Source organism: Micromesistius poutassou, assembly GCF_964030765.1.
Source record: "Micromesistius poutassou genome assembly, chromosome: 21".
Classification (NCBI taxonomy): Eukaryota; Metazoa; Chordata; class Actinopteri; order Gadiformes; family Gadidae; genus Micromesistius; species Micromesistius poutassou.
In genome coordinates this window covers 4,152,661-4,180,084 of record NC_140291.1, presented here as the reverse complement: position 1 = coordinate 4,180,084, position 27,424 = coordinate 4,152,661, and the positions used below count along the sequence as shown (strand labels likewise).

Sequence of the window (27,424 nt, the reverse complement as noted above, 5' to 3'; positions counted from 1 at the left end):
TTCATAAACCAAATGGATGATGATAAATGGATGATGATAAAATAGCTAATAGGGCTTTTGCCACACAAACATTGACTTTCCCCTCTGTCGGGCTTAGTAGTGTTCTGTCAAGAAAAAAACGCAATCAGTGTTTGGCATGTTGTCGTTTTTTGCATTTATGTGGGGGTTTCCCTTTCTTTCTTGCAAGCTCTCATAAAAAGCAAGATGTTTTAAGGAGGTAAACATCAACTAGGAACGAGTTAAGCCTCCTCCCACACTGTATACACCATCTGCATACACATATGTTTGTCTAAAGCAAACAGATGGTGTAGTACATCCATGCATAGGTTACCATTCGGTCTTCATGACCCTGAGAGCTACAGCGTTGTTCTTCTTCCCACCGCTTCCAAAGTACTCCTCCTCCTCCTCCTCCTCCTCCTCCAAAGAAATCCTCATCTGCTCTGTTCCTGTCTTGGGCCTATGCTTCCTCCCATCCATCTCTCTCTCTCCGTCTCTCTTTCTCTCTCTCGCTCTCTTCTTTTTTTCTCCTCTACCATGTCTTCCTGTCGCTAATGAGCCTCAGAGGCCCATCTTGAGAGGAGCAGGAAAAGGACGATATATCTGCATGCCTCTTTGTCTTTCTCTTGGCAGGTGATGAGGGATCTCATGGGTCATCAGAGTATTTCCTGCGCTGACTGCTATAGGACAGTAAAACACATGCCAGCTGAGGAGCTCTGGTCTGACAGTGAAAGCCAATCCAAATGTTGAACTGGGGTGATCATATCTATTTCTTCTTTTTGAACAATCAGTTAAATAGGAATTACGTTTGCTTGCTTTTAAATAGATCGAAGCACAAACGTGTTTAGAAAAAGTCTTTTTTTTTGCCAATGAGTTACCGACATTGTAAAGTTTGTTTTCCAAGTATTTGTTAAAACAGCAAATCAGTGAATACGTTGAGTGGAGTGATTTAGGCTTTGTGTGTGTACCGTGCAGAGACTGTGTGAGCTAAGTTGTTAATTGGAGCCGGTGGAGAACGGTTTTGTTTTGCTTAGCCTTGTGCCAGATTGTGTTCTGTGTGAGTATTAGTGTTCTAGATGTTGCTGTTATTTTAAACAATGGATTGGGGCATGGAAATTTTGCATGTGTGTGTGTGCTAGTGAATGCATGTGTGTGTGCATGTGGGCGTATGTGTGTGTGTGTGTGTGTGTGTGTGTGTGTGCATGTGTGTGTGTGCATGTGTGTGTGTGTATGTGCATGCATAACACAGAGTGAGTGTGAGTCTATGTATGTGACATGTGTGTGCACATGTCTCGGCCAGTGTGTGTACGTGCGTGAAACAAAGCTGGCAGTCTCACGAGAGAAAAAGCCAGCTCCCGTTTTATGCTGGACACGCTAAAGAGGAAAGCCTTGGCCTGGGGTGACCTGGAGTGTACTCCAGTCCCTCAACTAGTGCCAGGGCTCACACTTCCCAGCCAACCAATGGCAAACTACAACTATAAAGCCAAAAAAAAAGACAACGGATGTTTGTCGTAAGTCAAAGCACCGGCATGTGTCACAGTGGCATTCCAAACACAAACACAAGGGACTTTCAAAACGAGACCTCGGGAGAGTGCTCAGACCGACGGCCGAGCTGGGGAAAATGTTTTCAATACTTGATCTTTGGCATCGAAGCGGTGCTAGCTGGCAGGAACGCCGCTCGTACGTTGGCGACAGTTCTGGTAACATACGAAGCATCCCGAGCATGCCAAGCTGGGGGGGCCCTCCGCTTATAAATACACACTTCGAGTCTGAAATTCACAGAGGGGTCTTTCAAAAGTTGGCCCTGCTCAAACGATACTAGCTCCTCCATGGTGTATTTGTGTATGGCATAGCCTAAGAGTATGTGCCCGGGTCGGCGCAATGGCTCCACCAGATACCTGACAGGTCACCGCCGGGGTGTGTGCAATCCGTGAGCTGCAGTCTCCCCCCCCCCCCCCCCCCCCCCGAGTATTTAGGGCCAGGAAAAATCGGAGTGGAGGATGTACAGATAATTAGCTGCCTCTCTCCCGTCCCCCGTGGGCCACTCCCCATCTCCAGAGGCGGGATGTGTTCAAGGGCAGTCAGGGGTCACGTCTGCACCGTGGTTCACCACAGCTCAGACGGGCCGGGGCTAGACACCCCCGCTCCACCACGGCAGGCACTGATCCAATACCTCATCGTTATGATGATAATTATAATAATAATAATAATAATAATAATAATTTGAGACGATTTGAGGAATGGAGCAGCATAAGCAGGTACACATGTCAGTTATCAGTATTATGGAACTACAGGAGAAAGAGAGCGAGAGAGAAAGAGATTATTAAAGGCAAATTCAGTTCTTAACAGGTGATCAGGACTATCAAATCATAGTAGTTTCATCAGGAAAGTCACCCTAAGATCAATTCAAGGTACAGAGAACAGAGAATCAACTCTCACTACTACTACCGAGGGCATGTTGTTGGTCAGATATTGGGTGTTAAGTAGGGCAGCCTCACATTCACAGTATGTCTATCAAGCACATTATCAGTCCTAGTTCTTTAGAAAGTAACACAATTAGTTTCAAACATCCTAAACCCTAGGGATGGGGTATGTAGGGTAACACTTTCTTTGTCATTGTCTACTTGTCTACAAAAAATTTAAAAAAAGTAATAATTGTATTAATATTGAAGTTGGCAATTTTCAGCTATAGCTTCTTAAATTTGCTGTGTATATCGGGCATGTGGTGTAGCAGAATACAGCAGTGCTCAGAATGCAGGCCTCAAGGAGATGTGGTTAAATAAGTGCTGGCCCGAAGATTCACACCCCATATAAGGTGGTCTGAGCACCTCCAAAATAGCTGCTCTGTTTCAGGACCTTCTCACCTGCTCCACCGTTGCCCAGAGTGTGTAAGAGCAGGCCGTAGGTGCAGCGTCACATGAATGAGTCTTCAGTCTGTCAGAACATTACACCTCAACATTTCAATTTAGCAGGTGGTTTAGGTCATTTATCTCACCCTTACTCACAACTAAAGGGTTGAGAATAGAATATACAATCGACATTGGAGAATCTACTTTCAGTTTTTGTCATACTGCAGAGTTTCCTAAGAAAAAACAGATATGAGGTGCAGGATTGATGAAAGATTCTGAAGAAAGTGCATGCAAGATAAGTATGACAAGTATTTCCAGAAGACTTCTTGAGTTGCTTTTACGAACTGTGTTGGTCATTCCACTGTCAAGGAAAGGATCCTCAAAGGATCCCATTGAGGATATAGAGTGAGAATACGAGATGACCAAGAATGGATACCTGTGGTGTGCCATTTTTACCTCTCATTTGGAATGCCGGGCCTCCCCATGATAGCCGATACTTGAGAGGTCCAACACAAACTACTGGTGAAATAAAGAATATCATAAACTGTATGATTCAAAATATTGTTCCAGAGGTATCAGGGAGGCCTGTGTGTATGTGTGCCGTGTGGGGGGTGGTGGGGGTGGATGTCTGGATGGAGGTTGTCATGAGGTTTGTATATGACTTGAAGACAGGTGCATAACCTGTTCTATGTCTGCCTCGTATACTCCTCTGACAACCATGAAGAAGGCTTATATTTGTTATGGGAAAAGCTGTTTCTGGTGTTGGCCAGGGCCGACAGCTAAAAGTAATAGTGGATCCAACAAATATATCCTATACATTTTATTCCTTTCAGAGAAGGGCGTTTCAGCTTGGGAGTGATCGATATGCACAAGACATGCATTTTAGAACTTTGGTTAAAGGGCTTGGTTTAATGATTTAAAGTGAAAGACAACAGGATCTACAAATATTAAATAACCGTAACATATCACAGAGTAATGTATCCATTACAAACCTACCGAGTATCTTGTCAGGGAAATGTCTGAAAGTTAGTACACATTTCAAAGGTGTAGTATGTCTCATCTACGAGGCCTCGTATACCAGGAGGGAATGTAGATTGCAGATTTCGGTTTTCGGATTTCACATTTAGTTTGGGGTTTGGTTTTGGGGTTTGTTTTGATGAGGTTTTTGGCAAGCTTTTGTTATTTTCTCGTTCCCTCTAAAAAAATTCTGCCTCTCTTTTTTATTTTCTTGTTCTCTACATCTATATTTTATGATTGTTTAATCTAAATATTCTCATGTTCTCCATATTTTTTGTTAATTTCTCCAATTTTCTAGCTCTCTCCATTTTTGTTCTTTCTCTATTTTGTCAATTTTCTTGTTCTAAACATCTTTGTTAATTTTCTCATTTTCTCCAGCTTTTTTCTCTCTATTTGATTTTTGTTTCCCTCCATCTTTTTTTTTACACCAATAAGAAGTCACTGCTCGGCTACGTAGCCAGGAGGAGAAATAGACTCCACTTATTAAATCGGCATTAAGGCAATCAATAGAATGAAATTACCTGAGATTGCAATGGACTTCATGGAAGTCATCATTTATTGATGCTTGATGACGAATTTCTATTGTCCATCGTTTAGGGTGGGGTTTGTTTTTTTACGGTTAGGGTTTCAATGTAGGGTTAGGTTTCAGGGTAAGGCTTTTGGTTTTGGTTTGAGTGTTAGGGTTTGTTGTGAAGGTTTGTTAGGAAACAAATATCATGTGACTGTATGGAAATGCAAAGGAATAATAGTTAAATTGATCACAATCATTAATGTATAACAATATACATTCAATTCAAATGTTAACTGACAAATAATGACAAATGACAAATATTAATTTATAAAAAAGTAACACTCTTAACTCTCAAGTTTACTAATACCGGCACGAGACAGGACATTACGAAATGTATTGTAAGTTGTTGATTGGCTATGGTAGATCCAATGAGAAAGATGGCGGATCACTTTGAAAGAGGACAGAGTTGATTTTGTTCATTTTCCCCTTGGTTGCAATTTTTGGCAGGGACAATTCCCTGGAACCCTTGACATTATTGGGGTCGTGTCCCTAGCATCCCTACTAAAAACTCTGCTTATGCATTCAGATGGCGTTCGAAAGAATGTCTTCAGTTAAAACGCCAGTACATTACGGGAATTGCTCTCAGATGTATTCCCTTTTAAATAGCAGGATATCTTTGGTGCCCATGTAAACAAACGCTTCACCTAAAGTAGAGGTATGTGGTTGCCCTGTGTGTGGTCCTCCGGAACATTCCTGAACAGCCACTTGCAGAAATCATACTCGCATAGGACTGGAGGAGAACATAAAATACTACTTTAACATTATTCTTTTGGCGGTTTCCCTAGCTTGCTTCATGCTTTAACTGTGAACACTAGGACAAAATTAATTTGGAATACTGATAAACTTATTGTATTCAGAAGGGTTATGATACCAGCTGTCCAGCAGTATAGATAAATGTTGTATATCCATCTATAGTACTGTATATAATAAAGCACTAAGGGAAGTTCAGGTTTCTACATGCCTTTGAACTCTACTGTGGGCATCGGTGTTGGCAGATAGCAACTGTATTCAAAACCATATTCAAAGTAGTACCCGTCACATTGTTGATATTTTACTATGCAGTCTAGCAAGCCTTCCAGATGGCTCCCACTCCTTACATGAAGCAATATTTCCATGTTTATTTGTTGTTCCTTTGTTACATTACCACTATAACCACTCTTGAATTTAATTGAATGACATTGAAATAATACTATGTTCTAAGTTACCAAACAATGCCAGGCCCAATACTTAACTGTAACTATAACTTATAACTATAACTATCATATATTGTTTTTAACATGGAGTCCTAGTTGATGTCCACAAATATTTCTTTAATTTTGGTTGAATCCCATAGTTAAAAGCCCTCCAAAGAATTCTGAATAATTCAGCATCTGATATCCACCAGATTTCTCCAACAATTGGGAAAGTGGGAGAGTGTAATGCAACTCTCTCTGCTCTTTGGGTAAGGTTCCATATGTGGAGATATCATGGCAGCATCTAACGCAGCGCTCAGGAATGCAGAGGGAGGACAGAAGCATAGTATTAATTTATGAGACGGAGGAATGTAAATGTGTTTGTTTATGCATCACAGCACATGGGACTGGAGCCATGATGAAGGTTCGGAACACAAAAACTGAGAGAGGCCTCTCTAAGATAGTATGTTCACTTTAACCACATATTAAACATCTCATTGAGAACCATAGTTCCTGGTTCTTCAGACAAGGCTCTGTGGCTCATTTTACTAGTGCACTAAACATGTGGGCTGTACTCCTTGTAGCGACCCAGGTTCAATTCCCACCTGTGGTCTTATGCTATATCATTCCATCTCTTCTCCAAGTCACTTTCAGCTCCAGATTCAGTGTCCTGCCATCGCTAAAACACAACTCTTATTGAGGAAGGTTTAAAGATAAGATTTGGACTCTTTATCAGCCTGCTTTCTTTTGCTCCGTGACTTAAACAATCTTCAAAGATTAGTCATCGGAATTTGAAAGCTACGGTGTGTGGTCACATCACCTACTCAATAAACAAAATAGGAACATTCCACGTTGGGTGCAACTAAGGTGGACGAAGGCGGCTGGAGGAGGAGTAGAGGCGGGGGACTCAATGTCATTTGGGGGATATCTGGGAGACTGAGGGTCGGGGAGTATCCATCCAGCACTTTCGTACGACATGTATTCCAATCCTATGATCTGAGTCAGAGTCTGAGTCAGACTCTGAGTAGACGTGACACGTGCATGCACACACGCACACACACACCCCCACACCCACCCACACACACACACACACCCACACACCCACAACCACATCTGCCGAAAAATAAACAGTGGAGAGGAAAGGGCGGTGCAGATGATATAGTGGTAAAATATGCATCCATCGATTCTGTCCCGTCTCCCCCCCCCCCCAGCACCCCCTTTGCTTCGTGTGTGCTTCGTTGTAAATATCCATCTCAGACCCGCCCTCGGCCCCTTCACTTCATTGACAGGGGGGGGAGAGGAGAATGTGCGGGACACGCCTGTGTGTTCTGTAAACACCCACGCTGCCGCCTCAGCCACTTCCAGCCTCCTCCCCTCTCCCTGGGCGTGTGTGTGTGTGTGTGTGTGTGTGTGTGTGTGTGTGTGTGTGTGTGTGTGTGTGTAGTTTGAACCAGCGACGGGCCCCCTCCCTGCTAGGGCTTCCCCTGGGGAAGGAAGCTGACACAGGGTACGGAGGAAGAGGAGGCGGTGACCGTACCCCGGTCGCGGCCACGGAGGCAGCGGCGTTGACCTTCCACTGACGGCCAACAGGAAACGCCAACAGGAAGTCAAAAGGGAATTGTGCGTCCGCCTTGCTCACGGTTACAGGCGACAGGATGCTGGGTGTAAGGGTGTCATCACGCGGGGGTGGGGGGGGGGGGACGCGGCGCAGTCGCGACGGTTTCTCTGGAACTCGTGACCTTTCGCGAGACTCACGGTCGTGGAATCTTATCTGTTTCCGAATGACGGTGCCGAATGATGGGAACAAGGATTTACATTTTCTTCATAGTTGTTGTGGAGGTATAATCTGAACAAAAACACTTCTAGCAGATGAATCACAGCGTTCAGCGTGTTACTTAAGACCTGGAGGTTGTGATGTTTTGTCAGCATGGTAACAATTACAGTTAATTCAAGAGAGGCCAAGTACCTTCAATTTGAGTTTCCTGTTATTTCTTCAGAAGCAAATGAAAAAACACGTTTGTGTAAAGAAAACAGTCTCTTCATTCAACCGTACACTGCATTCCCAAGTATCATCATCAAACCAAACATCCACAAACATTCGCCATCTCCATAGACCAGACAAGGTTTTGCACACTGCGCCTAGCACATACATGCTGCATCCAGTAAATCCATTTTGGTTTCCCGTAACTACAAACGTACAGAGAAATGTGCTCGAATACCATTCTCTATCAACTCTCTGTCCATCCCAACCACTGGTGGATGTACTCCTTTATCGTTCTTCTCGCACCTTAAAATACAAAAGGGGAAAGTATTGGATCGGATCTTGATGCTTATTAAGTGTATTTTCATAAAATCGTTCATCCAACCATTAGAGCGAGTATTTCCTTTAATGTCAGTTGTGAATTATTTGTGGGCATGGATTTCCTGGACACAGAGTGAAACCCACCAGAACCAAATGGTTTTGAAGTAAAAGCACCAGTAGGCCTAGTCGTTTCCGTCTCCGTCGCAAACTCCTACTTGCTTTGGGACTGTGCCTTATCATTTCAAACGAGAAAAATATGGTTTAAATACAGAGCTTTCTATACACTGGGATTGAGAAACTCAGTGCAATTTCCTAACAGGAAGTTGGAAGAATGTCTGTTGGTGCCATGGATGTGACTTAAGCATTGGTGCGCGGCAACAAGGCGGTCACACTGGAATGCAGACTTTCACATCCTACTCCAACCATATTTATATTGTTAGTTGTAAGTGGGGTGGGGTTGGGTGGATGGCACTTGTCCTTCGATTGCTGTCGGAATTCGTTGTCTAACTACAAGAGAGAAATGCTGGCTCATTAGATCACTTCCTCTGTATGGCTGTGTCTACCCCAGAATCCAATTGTCTGCAGTTTAATGGACGAAACGATTCAGAGCCTGCGAGGTCAGCCTGTTCCACCGCTAAGATAAAAAAAATTGGGCGTTTTTTTTACTTGTCGTCTAGTAATTGGATAATTTAAGCACAACGGTTGCATGTGTGATTTGCTGCCCTCTACTGGTAGATCTGGTTGCCAAGATGAGAAAAATGTGATACAGAGCTAATCAAAGAGGGAAACTGAGAGACCATTGCCTACATAAATAAACATAAATAATCCCACAGAAGTGACACACTTTCTACAATGTTAAATAAAATGCTATGTTCAATCACACTTTGTTCTGCATTGATTTATTCATGTGTGGTACCTTCTACAGGGTGGGACAGGGTGTGTCAATGATTAGACATTGTGGTTTCAGAAAATATCACATATTCGTTCTCCCCTGGTCTGCAGCCATTTCAGAAAAATAGAAAGCACTCCGATCAGGGCCTTTGGGGCCCCTCCGTTTCCGTGCTACTGTTTTTCTGAAGAGCACTTTTCAGAGCTCCTAATTTGTGTCTCTTCCCCACTTCCACATAAACTTGCTTGCTCGGCTAAAAGGCTGCCCAGTAGGAGCGCCTGCAGGAACCATTAAGGGGCTAGACTTGGAGCCTCGGGTTGATGGTCCATTCAAACTGGTTTGAAAGCCATGCTGTGGTACCAGAGGTAGTGAATAGCAGGATATTTAGGGCCTGAGCTCATGAAATATGATGGATCCTGAGGAAAAAGAACTAAGGGAAGGATTTATTTCCTTTGTACGGAATTTAACTCGTCGCCCAATTGTAGCTTGGAAGACTCTTACACTCTTATGCTCAATGACATTCTGACATAAACACACACGCACGGACACACACACGCACACACGCACACACACACACACAAACTCTCTCCCACACCAATTCGCAAACCCTCACACACACACGCACACACACTCACCCACTAACACAGACTTTCGCACACCATTTAACTCTCACACACACACACACACACACACACACACACACACACACACACACGCACACACACACACGCACACACACACACACACACACACACACACACACACACACACACACACACACACACACACGTTCTCCCTTGAGAAAATAATGGTTTGTTTGACCGAACTCTCTCATTTGAGGTGATTAATTGTGTGCCGGTAGACTAGCTGAGCTTCACCAAACTAAATATTTAACTGTTTGAGGTGCGCCGATGCTCAGCGTCTGTACTGCGAGCCGCTCGGCTTCTCTCGGCACAGCGATCTGGCCCCTGTCAGCGGATTTGTGAAGCCTGCATGGCTCAAGTCATATATCATGCATAGTAGCCTACAACATATTTATTTGTTCCTTTTCCAAACATGGGTTGGAATGTAGTTCCTAACAAGTTAACCGCAGTAGAAGTAGGCCTAAGTGGGCCATCGGGTGAAAGGTTTACTCGTATTTTTACTGTATCTGTATTTTTTACTGTAGGCCTATTTGTTTTCGCCTTTTTAACTTATATGTTTGTTTAATTATCATTCACTTTGGGACTTTGCAGAAGAGCACCTCTCATGCTAAGAGGAAACAAACCTACTGAAGGAATTAATAAAATAGGCTAAATGAAAGCCTTGAAGTCAGCAGCAAACGTAGCCTAACATTATTTTGCTCTTACGCTTATAGATACAATCAGCCTTACCTCTGGAAGCGAGGCTTTTCTGAAGACTTCAAAAAAGTCTGAAGTCTGTTACGTGATCGTTAAAAAAAACTTTTTTCTTTGCAAAACAATAATCAGCTCGGACCAACAGGCTTATTTCAACCGCCCAGAATAAATCTAACAGGCAAATTGGACATACAGATTACAGATACGCTGAGGACATCTGTTGGACAGGAAAGGTATCACGCTTGGGCTGAAAGGGTCGCAAACCGGCGAAGTTTCTAATGCGTTGTTCAAGATGAGTCCACCAGAGGGCGCCAAATAAAACCAATCTAGAATCAGATGATTTCAGACAGACACGTGTTCGTCTACTCATCAACCCGCTTGTCCAATTAAGAAGACAACAGTTGCATAACAAATTATCTGATATTGTCAGCAAATTTAAACAGCGTCATAACCTTTCGATACAACTTTAGCTTGATCTAATAGGCCTACAAACGTAGGACAAACTACAAAAGTTGCTGCTTCGGGAAAATGTGAAGTGGCTGATGAAGCCACTGACACTCAATGCCCATGAATTGCATTGATCCATTGGGATTGTAAATCGTGTGCAGGTCTTTCTTAACGTGCAGCTGCTGCTACCCTGGCATGACCAAACGGTGCTGCTCTTGAGGTCATTTGCATCCTCTTCTTCCCCCTGCACACTTTTTCTCAGTGCGCTAGTTTTGGACAATGGGTGGACATGATTTTAACATGGATCTTCTCTCGTGTAACTCCACCACGGTCGCAATGAAACTCGAGACCGCTTTAATTTCTCTGGCGTTCTCGCTGATTTTCCTGGTCGGCACGGTGGGAAACTGTCTGGTCCTCGCTGTGCTCTTTCGCACTGGGAAGATGAACACCAAGACGACTAGTTTGTTTATTTTTAACCTCGGGATTGCAGACCTGTCTTTTATTGTCTTTTGCGTGCCCTTTCAAGCCACCATTTACACCATGGACGAGTGGGTGTTCGGCCCGGTGTTCTGCAAAGTGGTCCACTTTCTTATATTTCTGACCATGCACGCCAGCATCTTCACCCTGGCGGCTGTGTCATTGGACAGGTGCGTGTGCGTTATTTATTAATCTCCGAGATGTGCAAGTCATTGATTCTTAATGCAAAGGGTGTGGCAAAGCCACATTGCAACTTAACCGAATGGGCTACATTAGAGCGCAATAAACATTTACCTTACATTATCACTGCCGTTGTGTTTTGCTCTAGTGATGTATTGCTGTGATTCATATGGAATACAATTAATTCATTCTATATACTCATTATATACGTCATTACACTTTCATCCAAAAATATGTATATTTATGTCGATTTTTGTCCTAAACACATGACAATCTACTAGACGACTCACAGTCCATACAGCAGCTCCTACTTAAAGTCTTTCATGAACGAACATAACATGCTCGTTTATGCCTTGACGGGTGCATTGACGGCTGTGCGACCCTAACCCTAACCCTAACCCTTTTACATAACATATAACCGCTGTGCTTCCCCCCTCCCTGTGGAAGCAGGTACCTGGGCATCTGCTACCCGCTGCACTCCAGGCAGATGAGAACGCCCAAGAACGCCCTGGCGTCCATCTCCCTGGTGTGGCTGCTGGCGCTGCTCTTCTCCGGGCCCTACCTCAGCTACTACCGCCAGGTGGACCTGGGCGGCTGCCGGGCCTGCCTCCCCGCGTGGGAGCCCGCGCCCCGCCTCGCCATGGACATGTGCACCCTCGTCTTCGGCTACCTCCTGCCCTTCGCCGTGCTGGCCGTGACCTACGCCCGCACCGTGCGCCACCTGTGGACCAGCGCCGACCCCCCCCGGACCCCCGCCGTGCTGGGGTCCCGCCAGGCCAAGCGGCGGGTCACCAAGATGATCATCGCGGTGGCGGCTCTGTTCGGCCTCTGCTGGCTGCCCCACCACCTGCTGGTCCTGTGCATGTGGTTCGGGCCGTTCCCGCTCAACCACACCACCTACGCGCTGCGCATCCTCTCACACCTGCTGGCCTACGCGAACTCCTGCCTCAACCCCGTGGTGTACGCCCTGGTCTCCAGGCACTTCCGCAAGGGCTTCGGCAAGCTGTTCTGCTGCGAGCTGAAGAAGAGGGCGGGGAAGAGGCTTCACGCCGCGTCCGCGAAGGCCGTCCACATGGGCAGCAGTATGGAGACCACCAACTAGAGGTGCCGGGGATAATTGTTTCCCCCCCCCCGTCCCGTCCCGTCCCGTCCCCCTACGGGAAGGCGTCGAAGTGCCCTAACTTGCATTCACATTCTAGTGTAGTTCCCGTAGTCTAGACTCTAGTGGAAGGTCTTTCTTGATGTAACCCTCTTGTTTACTCCCGGCTGGCTAGCTCGCCAAATGAGGAGGATCCTTCAAAACAAGGTGCCGTTTCCGAGTACTTTGTACCGAGTAGAGCAGTGAGCCAAGGCACAATGTTTCTTCCTTAATTCACAGGCTCTTGAAGGACACCCCAACAACCAGCCCCATCCTGCTACATGGTTGCCGCTTTTACGCTGCTTACTGTATTACTCTTTCTTTAAATCATCCCAAACAACACTATAACAAAACACCTGTTCTCTACGTTAAACAAAACAAAAAGGTACACCTCGACTCCCTCTTAAGTTAACCCTAACTTAACAGGTGGGATGTTGTACCTGGGTGTAATTGGCACCCCAGTAGGTCTGAGGGGGATCTGTTGTTTCATTGATAGAAGTTAATTTACTAATCCCAACCCCCCCAAATGTTTCCCAATCAACTCCTCGAGAACAGTGGGGGGATGTAGACAGAGGCCTTTCAGGGAGGGGATGAGAATAGGGTGAATGTTAAACCACGTAAACAGGAATTAGTACATTCTACTTCATTCCCAATTTGAAAATGACAGAGCGGTGCTAGCGTTGAGCATTGCTCGTACTATGTAATAGCCATAGATGAAGAGACTCTTAGTTTCTACACCCTCCTTATGGAATTGGTAGAAAGAGGAGGTTTAAGAATGAATGCAAAAGGATCGGATGTGCCGGCTGTTCTTGCAAAGGAATGTGTTGTCCATGTGTTTTTGTTCCTGTGATCTGAGCAAGGTGTAAATGATGCATCTTATAATGCGGCTGCTGTGTATTCATCCATGCCTAGATGGTCACCGATTTTTATGTCTATGTTTTTAATGATCACTGGAAGCATTACCTTGATGTAAATAGATCAGGAATGAAATAACCCTTTTGGTTTTTGTATGCTGGCAAAATCCTGTGCTGTTCGTTGTGCCTTCAAAAGGTCATTGACATTTTATTGACAATTTCCCCTTCACATCGAATATCAACTGGAAACCCACTTGGGTTGTAAAGCGGCTGCTAAAACGAAGACAGCAACGGAATCATCCCCAAATTAAAGGGTAGTTAAACGGTTTCAACAAGCAATTTCACAGAAAGCGTTCCTATCTGGGAACAAGGCGTTACCAGAATAAACAGCTCTGGAGGGCAACGGGGCCAAGCGTGCCCCCGTTGCTGAGACCCAACCGGGAGGAGGGTATGAGAACGGTGCGGAATCGCAAACATTCAATAAATGACTATTGGGAAAATTAGACTGTATAATTTCCTGCAACAATATACTGTGTGACAATGTGCTAAATACTGCAAATATCCTGTATGCCATTGATGATAGGTAGCCTCCTTGTTTATTTATGCTATCAGTTGCATCCCAAAGGCTTTGCTTCAAAAGCTGATGATGGTGATGGGATTTTAGAAGGCATTTTAGAGGCCTTCTTATCCAAACAACAAACCAACAACTACAACCCAAACCCCAGCGGGATGTAACACAGAAAGAGAACAGCATGAGTCACGGCGACAGAGATTCTGGCTCATGAGCATCGAAAGAGAGAGAGAGCGAGAGAGAGAGAGAGAGAGAGAACATAATGGGTTCAAAATAAGTTATTTCTATTTCAAATTACATTTTAGTGCTTTATGGAAATACAACCAGATAATAAGCCCTAATAACTGCCGAACTACTCTGATTTTATTGCTCCGGGTCTGCTCTTTGGCGCGCGCGCACACACAGGTGGGTTGACACACGCTTCATCTTCCACTGTGTGTTTTCAGATAGCAGGTCCTATTTATGTTTTTATTGCATCCTTCTAATCCTTAGTGATAACTTGTGACGTTGCCGCGTATTGATACTCTGTTGCGTAATCTTGCCGTTCGGAAGCAAATCAACTGCAAAGTGACAACCCACGCATACACACACACACACACACACACGACACACACCTCAACACACGCACACACCTCAACACATACGCACACAGTAGTCGAGAAAGGCTGATAACATATTACTATGCGGTTGGAGCGGAGCAGCTGCAGACGCCAGGTTAAGTAGCCAGCCTTCATTAATCACTAAGGAAGCAGGATTTATTCAAAGCCTCTTGTACATGAGGCCACTTTTGCCGTTTTAATCTCAAAGACCAATGCCAGGGTGCGTCTCCATTTAGTGGTTAAATAACATCGACCTGAAACAAAATGATTGCACAGGAGCTATTCTTTTTGATCCAAAGGTTGCATGCATAACCACACTCCCTTATCATTTATTTAGGAATATTCTTGACTTTGTTGTTATTCAAGGTCTGATAACTTTTTCAGTTGGGAGGAAGTGGTGGGCTTGGTGTGGGGGCTTGGGGAACACCTGTCGAATGAGCAAACAAATAGTGCATAGAGTCAACAGAAATGAGAGCATTTCTGTATAACACCAGACACATTGATGAGAGCAATTCACAATTATTTAGATTGTTTGTACAACTTCTGCCAGTGTGTGCCAAAATCGAAACTGGGATGATATGATACACAGAAAGCAACATTAGAATGTTCTACACTATTGGAATTTATCTGTGATGTGGGCGTATATATATTGTTTTGTATTGGTTTTTGGTATAGTTTTAATCCATTTTTGAAAAAATAAAAATAACTATTTCTAACTTTTGCCTCTGCTGTTGGTTAAGTTGTTAAAACAATGTTAAAGGAACACAATACTTGTATAAAATACTATACAAGAAAATAACTAAAATCACTTGTTTTTATTTATGTATTTATATATCAAATTAAATTGTAACCATAACAATCTGTACATCTATTTCAGACGGAATTGCAACCACCGAAAATGTGTTGACTGCAACACATTTTCCATCTAGTGTCTGGATTTTTACTGAGAGCCCCTTCTGTAAAAATCAGATTCCCTAATGATTTATGTATTGGCTGGCTGTGGGTCTAGTGTGAATCTTCACACCAAGATGCTCAAAAACCTATCCCATTTATAATTAGTCAGTGATGTCCTACATTTCAAATAAACATTCTTAAAAAGCAAGACAAATATGTGATCCAATACTAAATCAAACAAACTTCTATAAATATTCATAGGCTTCTCTACGTTCATCATGGCACCTTTGTGGCGGCCTGTTGGAGTTTTATCGATCCTTTTAAGTGTTGAGGTGTCCATGAGCAGGACATCTCCCCCTAACTGCTCCTGCCAAGCTGGCAGTTCCCTGGCACGGTGGACACCGTCTTCGGCTTACTGTGAATGTGACGGTCGAACTGTAAAGTACTTTGACTGAACACAGGTTAAGACATCGATATAAATGCAGTCCATTAAGCATTTGTGTATGGATGTGCTGCCCTGTCTGCAATGGTACGGGCTCTATTAAACAAAAAACAAAAACAAGAATCAGTGATACAGGTTCTCTCTTTATTCATCTGATTCGATTGGGAGTCATCCGAGTAAATTACATATAAATACATAATTGTCATATATTTGTACAAAATAATCAAGACATTCGTTAGGACACATACATAATCGTGGCATCAGGGGTGGTCTTCAGAGAAGGTTTATTTGTTGTTAGGGGGGCTTTAACTAGGGGTTTCTTTAGTGTTGGAGGGAGGGGGGGGGGGGGGGGGGGGGTTGGTCGGTCGTCCATGAGGGGATTTGTGGGCGGGGCGTTTAGGCCGAGGTGTCAAACAGCCGTTCGATCATGTCCTCCACCTGCTCCGGCCGGTACTTGTGATACTTCTCCGGGTTCTTGGTGAACTGGATGTTGGCGCATCTACGCATCGAAACAACAACAACAACAACAACAACATGAACTCGTATCTAGATAGATAGATAGATAGATAGATTTACTTTATTGATCCCAAGCTGGAAAATTGCAGTGTAGCAGCAGCATTACACACAGTAACAACACAAATAAAGAGAAATCTAGTTCCACTTATCTAGTTTATTCTATTTATTTTTTAATTATATATTCATGCGTGATGTTATTCAATATCCCTCATTCTAAAAAAGTACACCGTCCTTAACGTAATTTTAACAACAAACCAACTGGCTCTCGCATGGGGAAAGTCCGGCACAGCAACACCGGTTCCATAATAATGTTTTGTCGTTTTTATACTAATTTCAATTTGTTTTTAGTCTCTTTTTAGTTCCTATAACTGTCCTGTACTCTTTGCTGTGACACACCCATTTGCCACCTGGGACAAATAAAATGCATGTTATTTCTACAAAACATATGACTCATATGTATATGTAGAAGTGCATATTTTATTACGTTAAAAAATAAAAATTGTATAACTACTTGGGTGTTTTGGGGTATTTTTTGGGTACTACTGGGTATTTTTGCTTTTCATGCCGCTTCAACCCAACTAAATAGTGCATTGTCTTTGGAACTTCATTGCTCAGAGCTACCCTGTGTTTATTGCATTTGCTAAACAAACCCTTGGCTCTTGAACCTAGGAGCCCTGTATGTGGCCAGCTGAACACGGCTCCCTGCTGTCACCTGTGCAGGAAGGCCCTGTAGCCCTCGGACACCACCCTCTTCTGGGCCTGGCGGATGAAGTCTCGCTGCTCCTTGTCCGGGATGGCCCAGCCCTTCTGGGTCTTGCACAGCTCCTCCAGCCCGTCATTGAAGCCCTGGTTGTGGGGGTGGAGGTGGTGATTTGTTTATGGAAACGGGGAGGCTGTTTTTTTTTTAGCATTTCTTAAAACAATGGCCCGACAGAGTGAGATCCTCCAGTGTGTAATATTCATCCGAACCCTACCTTGAACTTGTCTTTGATCACTTGTCGCTCTTTGTCTTTGAGCTGAAAGGTAGCAGAGACAAGAGCGTCAACCCTTGTTTTCCTGAATGTATAATATTTCTTTCATTTTGCTTTGTTTGGCCTTGGCCATTTATGTAAATGAGAATTTATAAATCAAATAATTATTATTCCAGGTTCCTTGTTCTTCAATCTGTAAAGGCTGACCTTGTTGTAGGGCTGGATGACGGGCATGTTCCGGTCGGTCAGATGCTCCGTGACCCTGAACCAGCTGGGAGAGAACACAAGGGGAAGAACACGTCAGGTCGGGACCCTACATCACACACACTTCCTGTTCAGGTGCATTACACAAAGAACGTATCGACCCGTTCAGCAGCAGCAGCAGCGCACATTGAGGGATGGTCGTGCAAACAAAGAGACTAAAAAGTCTAGTTCAAACGCATGTCGCTGGTCCGGTTATTCTTTTTTTACCTGCGTTGGTACATTTGGATCTGCTGCTCGATCAGCTCTCTGTAGGAAACCTCAGCCTTCTTCTGGGTCACCTTCACCAGGGCGATCAGGTCCGACCTGAGAGGTCACAGGTCACACAGAGAGGACATGAACGCCTTGAGACTAGAGTCTTACTAGGGGGAAACTGTAGTGTAATAATGTCAAAACAGCTGGCCCTGCATCATAGTGGAGCCGAGTTATTTGTATAATTATTAACAGCAATATTAATATTAGTATATCTTTTTTGAATAGTATAATAGTGCAATTAAAACAATTATTCGATTTTGGTATTTGATTATTCTTATATTCAACAATACTTTTACCAATAATAAATTGTTTTCAAGTTTGATAATGGTATCAGTGTTCTTATTAACACTATAACACACTGGGAGAATAAATGAGGCCACTGATTGGAAAAAAAAAAACCAACGACAAAACGAGGGCTCATACTTCTCCAGGGACTTTAGGATGTAGTTGTAGTTGTTGTGCAGGAAGATGGCACTCAGAGCAGAGTCCTCGTACACCTTGGACTTGCTGAGCAGATTGAGCTGCAGGTTTCCCAGCACCTTGCCTGGACACAAACAAAGCACACGCAAAGCAGAGCGACAAATGTCATTGTCGTTGTTGTTGTCGTGGTTGTTCCGATGCTGTGACTGTGAGAGTTTGTTTTTAGGTTTTACTATTATTCCACTTACATATATACGTGCTGAGGAGCCTTTTGCTGAATTCTGAGCTGTAGCTGCTGGCTGAGGAGCTGGTCTCTGGAACAATACGTACGTTTAGAACACTGTTAACACGAGCAGCAGGCCACCTTCCAAACTAGGCTTCTAATAAAAGATCCCGTGGGGGCTGATGAGTGAAAAATCTGCATATATGAATTTTTGGATGTCACTCTATTTGCCATTGGCTTAATATTGGGGACATGCCCAAATGTTAATGAAACCGTTTCCATGGCAGCGCAGCACAGACCAACTTTACAACGAGCTGCACTTAAGTGCTTAACATCTATGTATCCAAGAAATAGAACTGTGCCACTGTTCAAACGGGCCACTCTAACTCATTTGTGGTTTGTTAAAGAGAAGCAATTGTTAGGATCACAATCGTCACTGATTAGATACACTTTACAAATGAATCCCTAGGAGAAATAAAAACATTTAAAGCTAAGAAAAGATCAACTACAACTGTTCATCGATAAGAGTAAATCGGGGGGGGGGGGGGTGTAGGGGGTCTCCATCCGTGGCCATCTTTTGCTTACCTCGGGGGTCTAAAGGTATATTGTAAGTGTCGCCCAGTACTAAGCGGGCAGAGGCAAGGCGAAAGAGAAGGACAAGAGCCAGAGAAGAAGAGAGAAGAGAAAGAAAAAAAAAAGGTGCAATAGGTTAGAAGATAATTTTGTTAGTACAGAACAAGCCAAGTAGCGAACAGGGATGAGACAGACGGACAGACAGACAGGGTGCGATGAGAGGTAAGGACCACAGTGCTGGAGGAGAACAGAAAGGGATAGGAGGAGGACAAAGGGTGCAGACATTATGCATGGGCAGGAGGAGATGGCGAGGAGAGCGGGCGGAAGGAAGAGGATTTCGACTACTGTGTTTAAAAATAAAATAAAATAATGAATATAATATAAAATTATATAAAATAATGAATTAATAAATTAATCAAATAAAACATTTTTTAAGAGTTCTGGGAAGGAGTGGGGTCGATGTTACACCCACGCTGATGAACCCTTGCCCACTTTGTGAGCTTTATTTAAATGTATTAGCCTACCGTCATGGTGTGAGTGAGGGATGTTGTATGTGAAGTGCGTAAGACCCCGCGGCGCAATACTATTCATATATATATATATATATATATATATATATATATATTATTAATATCCGGGAAGCTTTACACTTTCTCAGATGCAGATGTCAAAATCATCAGCTTGCCAGATGGAGCGCCACACATCCACACACACACCGCTAAGGGCGTCCCTTTGTCATGACGTCAAAGTGCCTCGGAAAAGTCACTTGGACGTCAAGAGAAGAACCCCATCGGCGTGTGGAAAGTTTACAAACCGCTTGTAAGAGACTTGCATAAACATAGGATTTTACACCCGATTTCTCTCAATGATGAGTGAACAAATGATCATAGATTGTCATGTCAAAGATCACAAGGTTCACTGCCCCTGTAAAGACTCGTTCCCACAATCCCAACGGGAACCTCAACGTGTACGTCCGTAGTGCTTTAAGAAACTTCATGCAAGGCAAGCCGAGGAAAGAGACAGATGGCTGGGTCCTGGATCGATTGAGGGGTGATGGTTGAGACTATGGACATATGGTACTACAGACAATATGCATAATGTACTCTATACAAAATCAGTGCCCACAATGAAAAATGCAGTGATCTTTCTTCATGGATTCTTGGGTCTCCCAACGTTAAATTCACATGCATAAAAAAATACATCTTATGCAACGCTAAGATGGCGGAAGCATGTCTTTGGCGTCCCTCAAAGCGACTTGGCTCTACCTTGAGAGGCCAACATGGCTCCTGCTGTCTCATGAAAGTCCAGCAGCTGTTGTAGGAACAGGATGGCCTGTGAATATGAGAGACGTAGAGGCAGAGAGAGAGAGACAAAGGGAAAGAGAGAGAGGGAGGGAGAGAGAGAGAGAGGGACGGTGAAAACATTGACCAGAGCCACTTCAGTCTATTTGACCAAGGTAGTGCTGTTCACTGTTCAATGAGCTGTTGCCCACGGGTCTCCATCCGTGCTTGAGGAAGTAACAAAAACAGCTAAAGAGAGATAGACACACACACACACACACACACACACACACACACACACACACACACACACACACACACACACACACACACACACACACACACACACACACACACACACACACACACACACACACACACACACACACACACACACAGACCGAGAGAGCAACTGTGACAGAAAGAAAGAGAGAGAGCGAAAGAGAGAGAGAGATAGACCCTAGTAGGCAGGTGTTTGTGAGTTTGTACTGTTGTGTGTGTACACACACACACACACACACACACACACACACACACACACAGCGTTGGCTTACATTGCTTGTCAGTTCGTGGACAGTTCCATCCTTGGGCATGTTGTACTCCTTATCCGGATCGTTCTATTGTCAAAAGACATGTAGAGGGGTTGGATAATATATGTTTTGTGTATGTACAGTATATGTTTAGATATATGTGGATATGCAACGGTTCTGAGAGCTGAATATATATATAATCAAATAAAAAGGAATATTTATTTAATTTATATGCAGCTTCATATCTATGTTATATAATAGGGGTCTTGCCTTGATGCTGTCTGCAAACTCCTCCAGAGCTTTGGCTCCTATGCTTTCCATGGAGGTGATCAGAGTGGGCAGTTTGTTCTTAGTGCTAGCCGCTGTCCCCTGGAAACACACCACCAAAATAAACAACAACAACAACAACAACAACAACAACAAAAAGAAACGCTACGTCGTCCACCAATGAGAGACACCGGGGCCCAAACCATGGCCCGGCGCGGCTCGTTACCAGGTGCAGGACGTCCCGGTGCCTACCTGCAGGGTGCTGTCGAAGTCAGACTTGGAGTTCTTCAGGTGCTTGAGGATGGGGAAGATGGTGAGCACGGCGGAGTAGTCGTGTCTCATGATGGCCCTGCGCGCCGCCGACACGATGTTGTCTCCTTCCAGCATCAGGTTGTCCAGCGCCTCCTGTGGCGGGGAGGGGGAAGGACGCAGGGAAAACATCAAGGCCCCGGGGGGGAAAACCCAGATTGCCGTGTTTGTGTAGGCTGGTTGAACAGGGGCGGTTTCCACGGGACACGATATCGTCAATTGTGCAATTTGGTGGCTTTTTTTCGTTGAATGACGCGAGTCACGGTGAGACACACAATCGTTGACGTGGTGTTGTCGACCAATTGCAGGCAGCGGCGTGTATACACACACGCACACACACACACAACCTCGTATTGTGAACAGCCCTTTGCTTCTCATAAGGCTAAAATGAAAGAAACTTGTTTCATTACAAAACAATGACACTCCCCCAAACTCTTGGCTTATAGTTTACAGTTAGTTTTGTGGGAGTAGAACACTGAAATATAGTCTAATAGAGACACCGACTTCCTTCTGTGACTTGGCAACAACGCGAGGAGAAAGTACAACCTGCCCTTGGTGTGTCTAAAAATCGAACTCAAAAATATGCACCAACTCAAAATACTCATTAACAACGGTGCATCTCTCTCTGAATCAAACAGATGATTATCCTAAAAAAAAAAAAAAAGAGTGTGTTTAAAATGGATGTACACGTTCACGACGCAGTGGCGCCGGGGCTGACCTGGATGAGGGAGTCGAAGGTCTTCTTCTGGTGGTGCTCGGGGATGATCTCCGTCAGCAGGGCGTACTCGCTCTGGGCCAGCTTGACGAAGGCGCTGATGCAGTGGATGTACGAGTCGATCTCGATGTCCAGCACGTCGTCCTTCCCTGGGAGGCAGACGGCGGAGGGGGGAGGGGGGGGAGGGGAGGGGTTTCAGAGACCACTCTTCATTTCAGACGGCCAGGACCGTCATGACGGTTTGTCCGTTACTGCACTGGGCTATGACTCAAGTTAAAAAAAAAAAAAAAACTAGAACACACTTTATACATTTTGTTGAGATATTGTGCTCGCGTTCGCTTCTTTAAAAATACACTTTCACGTCCTGGCTAGGCTTACTGTTCTAATTATAATGTCTCTTCTTTCCCCTGTTCTCACAGCAAGTCCTAGCCTTTGTTTGATTCAGCAGTGGTATAACATTTAATTCATTAGACTTTTATTGTGTATATACATGTTCAGATCTTTTCTCGTTTTGTTTATTTGCAACCTTCTCGATCTTAATAATTAGTGGATCTCTTTTTTGAACTTTAACAGCCCTGCCCTCCCTGGCTCCTCCCGTCGTGTCCTATAGCCGTGACGAGGGCCCGCAGTGGTTCTCTTCATGTGTGTGATGTGGGTCTGGTCCGTCGCCGGCCCGCTTACCCGAGGCGGCCCCGTGCTTCTCGTTCAGGGCGTCAGAGTGGTGTTTGACCCGCTGGTCGTGATCTGATGGTTTGGGTTGGATGGTAGCGGTGGGTTGGGGGTTAGCCTGAGATTTAATGAAACATCAACCGGGGGGTGTCCACTGAGGGGACCCCCCCACCCCCCACCCCCCCCCCCCCCCCCCCCCAGAGTCGGGACTTAACAACTATCTGCGGACCACCACCAAGCACCCGAGAAGAGGGACGGTAAGGAGGAAGTGGGCGGGGGCTGGGGGGAGCTTTTGTGTCGAGTGGAGCTCGGGGGAGGCATGGACGGAGAGAGCACCCAGAGAGATGTATACGTGTTACCGTGTGTGTGTGTAGTGTTCCAAAGTTGGTCCGTACCAAAGACTGGAACCAGCGGATTCCAGTGTTCGGTACGGACCAACTCAGAGGATGACTATAAGGTGCGATTCCACCTGTCGTCGACCGCATCTGGCCCCCTCATTCCCTGTGTGTGTGTGTGTGTGTGTGTGTGTGTGTGTGTGTGTGTGTGTGTGTGTGTGTGTGTGTGTGTGTGTGTGTGTGTGTGTGTGTGTGGCCCACAGAGCGACAGACAGACAGACCAACAGAACACCAGACAGACAGACAGAGAGAGAGAGAGAGGGAGACACACCAAAGAGTACACCGGAGGTGCGTTACCTTCCATAGGAGTGAGGTTAGAGCCCCCCTTTTTCCCATCCAGCCCATGTTGTGAGTACTGTTTGAGAAGGTTCTGAGCCTTGCGAATGGTCCCTGGTGTCCACCACACACACACAGTGAGGGGGGAGCAAGAGAGTCCCCATGGCAACCACCAGCGTCCCGAAGCAGCCAAAGAGGAGAAACGGGAGCAGGAGGAGAAGGAGGAAGAGGAGGAGGAGGAGAAAGAGAAGAAAAAAGAAAGGGGGGGGGGGGGGGGGGGGAGAGCTAAGGGGTGAGTATTGAAACACAGACACAGACACCATCCCACCACCAGGCAGGACAAGCCCCCCCAGCCCTGATACACCACAGTAAGACAGGAGCACCACTATAGAGAGAGACAGGAGCAGCTAGATCTACCATGTGTGTGTCTGGGTACAAAAAACATACAATACCTAACACAAAATTAAAAAAAGGCACAATAAACAGGTTAGGTTTGGGAGGGGGGAAAAAAAAACAACACAAAACCAGCCATTATAATTACACATACTAATTACATATTGTTATGACAATTATTACAAACATTTTGTTACATGGTTTAGGGATGCACAGAGAAGACAATTGACAACAATAAAGATTGCAGGTCAAACAATGCAATGGAGTTAGTGGATTAGCAAATAAATGAAACCTGATCATAAAAATGTAGAGGGTTGTGGTGGACAAACAAATTAATTGTTATTAGAGCAGGCGATGGCTGCCATCAGCGAGTAAGGATTTAATTGCATTTGTCAGAAAGGCCTCAATAGCATCCAGCGAATCTGCAACTGCGACAATTACGTGTGGAAGCGCATTAAGCAGTGAACTCATGCGGTGAGTCCATGTGGATACAGTTGGTTGATATGAAAGAAGCGGTGTCTTAAATGTCATTAGCGGCGTCTCCGCAAACAGCAGGTCAAGCAAAAACCCTGAGCTTCAATAAGCTAATTCACCCACACCGCAGCTCTTACAATTTAGTCAAAAACAACAGCTAAAGGGGGATGGAACCTATGCCATAATGCCACTATAATGCCAAATGTGTTTACATCTGTGCTATGATGCCACTATGCCCCCTACTACTAACACAGCGTAAAAAGTGCACAAAAAGCAATCTTTTCAGGTGCTCTCGACTAACGCGTACCGCTGCATCCGTCAGACTGCTAGTGAGCAATGGCCGCACAAGACACACACACTTAACAAAGATAAACAACAAGGCCGCCTTCTCTTTACCTGATATGTAGACTGTCACCGCCACACAATGATTTAGAAGGAAAGGAGAGGAGGAAAGGTTAGTGAGGGGTCACGAGGGTGTAAAAGGTCAATGATGAGGATGGGGTGGAGGGGGGGGGGGGGGGGGTGGTGGTTGGGGAACAGAGGGACCAGTGCCGGCTGTTGATCAAAGTAACGTACTCCCCCTGCTGTGTGGTACGTGCACTCTCATCAACGGCCAGGCACATGAGCGACACAACAACAAACGTGGAAAGAGGGGTCCACAAATCAGAGCGTTTTTTAGATCTTTCAGAGTTGGATCCAAGGGTGGCGTGACGCGTGGAATGAATGAAAAATGAAAAGTAATCATTGTAGTTTGGCCAGAATGGTCCGGGGGGCCTTGAGTGGTGAAAGCAGTGGGGAGAGCGAAGAAATCACAGGGACCATGGGAGTCATTTCCCATTGTGGGGGTGCAGGGAAAGAGGGGAAACAGGGACTGACCTGGTCTCTTGGGAGCCTTCTTGGTGGGGGTGTCCTTGCGTTTGGTCTGGACCGCGGGCGAGTACAGCACCCCAGACGAGGCGCTGTTCTTACGAAAGTGGTCCTTCAAGCCTTTGATGGAGCGGTCCAGCTGGTTGGAGCGGATCTGGAAGTACACGTTCATGAAATCTACGGAAAGAGAGGGAGATGGGGGGGGAAAAAAACAATGCAATTATTACGTTTTGGATATTTTTTTTAGCGTTCGGAATTGATTGATGCTGGACAGGACCTGTGAATGGATGCTGACAACATATGGTATAGACAGGATTGTAATGAGCATGCTAACAGGCCTGCTACTGATGTCTTGGGGTTTCTCGGGGAACATTAATTGCATACATCTGCAGGGGTCTTGTTAAGGCTGCCTCCGGGGTACACTGTGTAATAGTGTCTCACACAGGGCAGTGCTGCCTTCCTCAGGGTGATAATGAAACACCTCAAAATTATTTAAATGTGTTTCAATGTTGTTAGGCAAAAGGGGACAAGGTCTTTAGGGACAGGAATAGTGATTTTCAACATCAACGTCATTGCACTTTTTTTGGTGTATGTGTGAGTGTGTGTGTGTGTGTGTGTGTATGCACATGTGTGAACATGTGTGAACATGTGTGTTCAAGTGTATGCGAGGGTGTGTGTTTCTGCATGAAATTCCATGTACCCTGGTTGCGTCCGTACTCCACCAGCCAGCCGGAGATGAAGATGATGTCCTGCAGCACGGCCTCAGGCAGGTGCTCCAGCATCACTTCCTCCTGGACCTCCAGCTCGTCGTCCACTGTGAGGGCGTCCAGGATCAGGATTGGGGGCACGGGCTTACTGTAGCGAGTCAGCAGGTTGCGGAACTCGGCCTCCAGCAGCTCCTTGCCCTTCTCAAAGCGGGCTTTCTGTACGACAAACAAGGGACAACGGACCGAGGTGATGGCTGTTGTCATGGGGAAATGTGGCTTCTGTGAGGTTGAGGATTTCAATGTAAATGCACAACAGAATGCTATTAGTATTGCGCTAGCTCTAGCCTGAGAGTACAGGAAATCTGAACCAACTCCTTAATAAGCAGATACCACATTAACCACGAGACTATTCTGCCCCAAGTTTTACATTTATGAGTGAAGATGGGAGATTATTAGTGAGTTAGAAAATACAGTGTAACACGGGGCTAGCCGACGTTTGCCTTTTTTTTTTTTACAATGAAATTTAAGTGATACAATTTAAAACCCATAAAACTGTACCACTGTGTTGAGTTCCGGACTGTCTGGGTTGTTGTCCTGGAAATACTCCACTGCCTTCTGGATCTTAGCAATACAGGCCAGGTATTCTGCCAGTCTCCCCGTTGGACTGAATCAGACAAATTGACATTGTATTGGAATCCAGTATACTCCATTAAACCGTCAATGGGTGAAATACAGCCTAATAACGCAGATATGACAGTATGTCATAATCAGAAGAACTCTCACCCTTCTCGTATGATCCTGTCGGTGTCTTTAGCAACGTGGTAGTAGCTGATGACATGGTCCATGCAGGACAACGTCTTATCAACATTCTCCTGCAGCCGTTGCAGGTTCTCCGTCTGCTTGTGGACTGGGATGATGGAGTTCTCCAGCTGCATGAGACGGCTTTCGAATGATGACAGAATGGAGACCTGTGTTGAAGGAAGAAGAGCATATCGAGCAACCATAAATAACGTTATTATGAAGCATTTTTTTTTTTCTTGTTTTGATTACTGTCGGTCAGTTTGTGTGAGTGTATGTGTGTTTGTGTGTAGCGGTTTCAATACAGTGATGGGTTGTGTGTATCTCTTCATACCATTCCTTTAGTCAGCTGATCACTCTTCTCCAGATTTTCTCGGATGAATGACAGCGTCTCTTGTTCCTGTAGCCCACAGTAGGTAGTCAACGACAAACCAAACATAAGCAAGGCATCAGAATAAAGGTATTTCATTTCATTTCCATGAGTAACGCAATGTATAACGCATTTTGAAATGCTATCTAGACCGCTATCTAGCTAGTTAACGTTTCACACCCATGACACTTATTTCCGACCTGTTTCAGTTTCTCCTCGATCTCCTTTTTCCTTGCGGATGCATCCTCGGTTGGGATCATCTTCAGCTTCAAAGTATATTCCCATTAAATGATGGCAAACTGCGTTAAGTATAATTGTAGACTCCTTTAATATTCAAAACAATGACCTCCTGGATTTGCTGTTGTAGGAAACGGGTCTCTTCCGCTTCCGCCTCTTGAGTAGCCATAGGTACAACTAAG

At 44.9% G+C, this 27,424-nt stretch overlaps 2 protein-coding genes across 5 annotated transcripts; one reads left to right on the top strand and one right to left on the bottom strand.

The window, feature by feature from the left end:
• Positions 1-10,860: 10,860 nt before the first annotated feature.
• On the top strand, positions 10,861-12,340 carry LOC311367054 (galanin receptor 2a; the record flags this gene model as incomplete). The annotated part of the gene is made up of 2 exons (XM_084485871.1): positions 10,861-11,228; positions 11,689-12,340. 2 exons carry the CDS (start codon positions 10,861-10,863, stop codon positions 12,338-12,340), a joined length of 1,020 nt encoding a protein of 339 aa, XP_084341997.1.
• Positions 12,341-15,861: 3,521 nt separating this feature from the next.
• exoc7 (exocyst complex component 7) lies at positions 15,862-27,374 on the bottom strand. Of its 4 annotated transcripts, XM_084485962.1 has the most exons (21): positions 27,206-27,374; positions 26,970-27,035; positions 26,621-26,805; positions 26,396-26,501; positions 25,831-26,053; positions 25,140-25,307; positions 24,660-24,671; positions 23,418-23,510; positions 22,738-22,800; positions 22,060-22,205; positions 21,285-21,437; positions 21,036-21,134; positions 20,790-20,852; positions 20,221-20,287; positions 18,408-18,473; positions 18,163-18,283; positions 17,695-17,790; positions 17,431-17,494; positions 17,227-17,268; positions 16,965-17,098; positions 15,862-16,235 (listed from the first exon to the last, which is right to left on the bottom strand). In XM_084485962.1, exons 1-21 carry the CDS (start codon positions 27,263-27,265, stop codon positions 16,133-16,135), a joined length of 2,130 nt encoding a protein of 709 aa, XP_084342088.1. In that variant the 5' UTR covers positions 27,266-27,374; the 3' UTR covers positions 15,862-16,132. The 4 variants fall into 4 exon arrangements, with proteins under 4 accessions (XP_084342088.1, XP_084342089.1, XP_084342090.1 ...); XM_084485963.1 differs by lacking the exon at positions 22,738-22,800; XM_084485964.1 differs by lacking the exons at positions 23,418-23,510; positions 24,660-24,671.
• Between the last annotated feature and the right edge of the window lie 50 nt (positions 27,375-27,424).

What these genes read in the sequence shown, in the direction of transcription:
- exoc7 (XM_084485962.1), bottom strand. Translation starts at nt 27,265, where the DNA reads ATGATCCCAACCGAGGATGCATCCGCAAGGAAAAAGGAGATCGAGGAG. An exon ending in ACTTCGACAGCACCCTGCAG is followed by an intron (nt 21,135 to 21,284) that starts GTAGGCACCGGG and finishes GTGTGTTTCCAG; the next exon opens with GGGACAGCGGCTAGCACTAA. An exon ending in AGTTTGCAGACAGCATCAAG is followed by an intron (nt 20,853 to 21,035) that starts GCAAGACCCCTA and finishes TTTTGACAATAG; the next exon opens with AACGATCCGGATAAGGAGTA.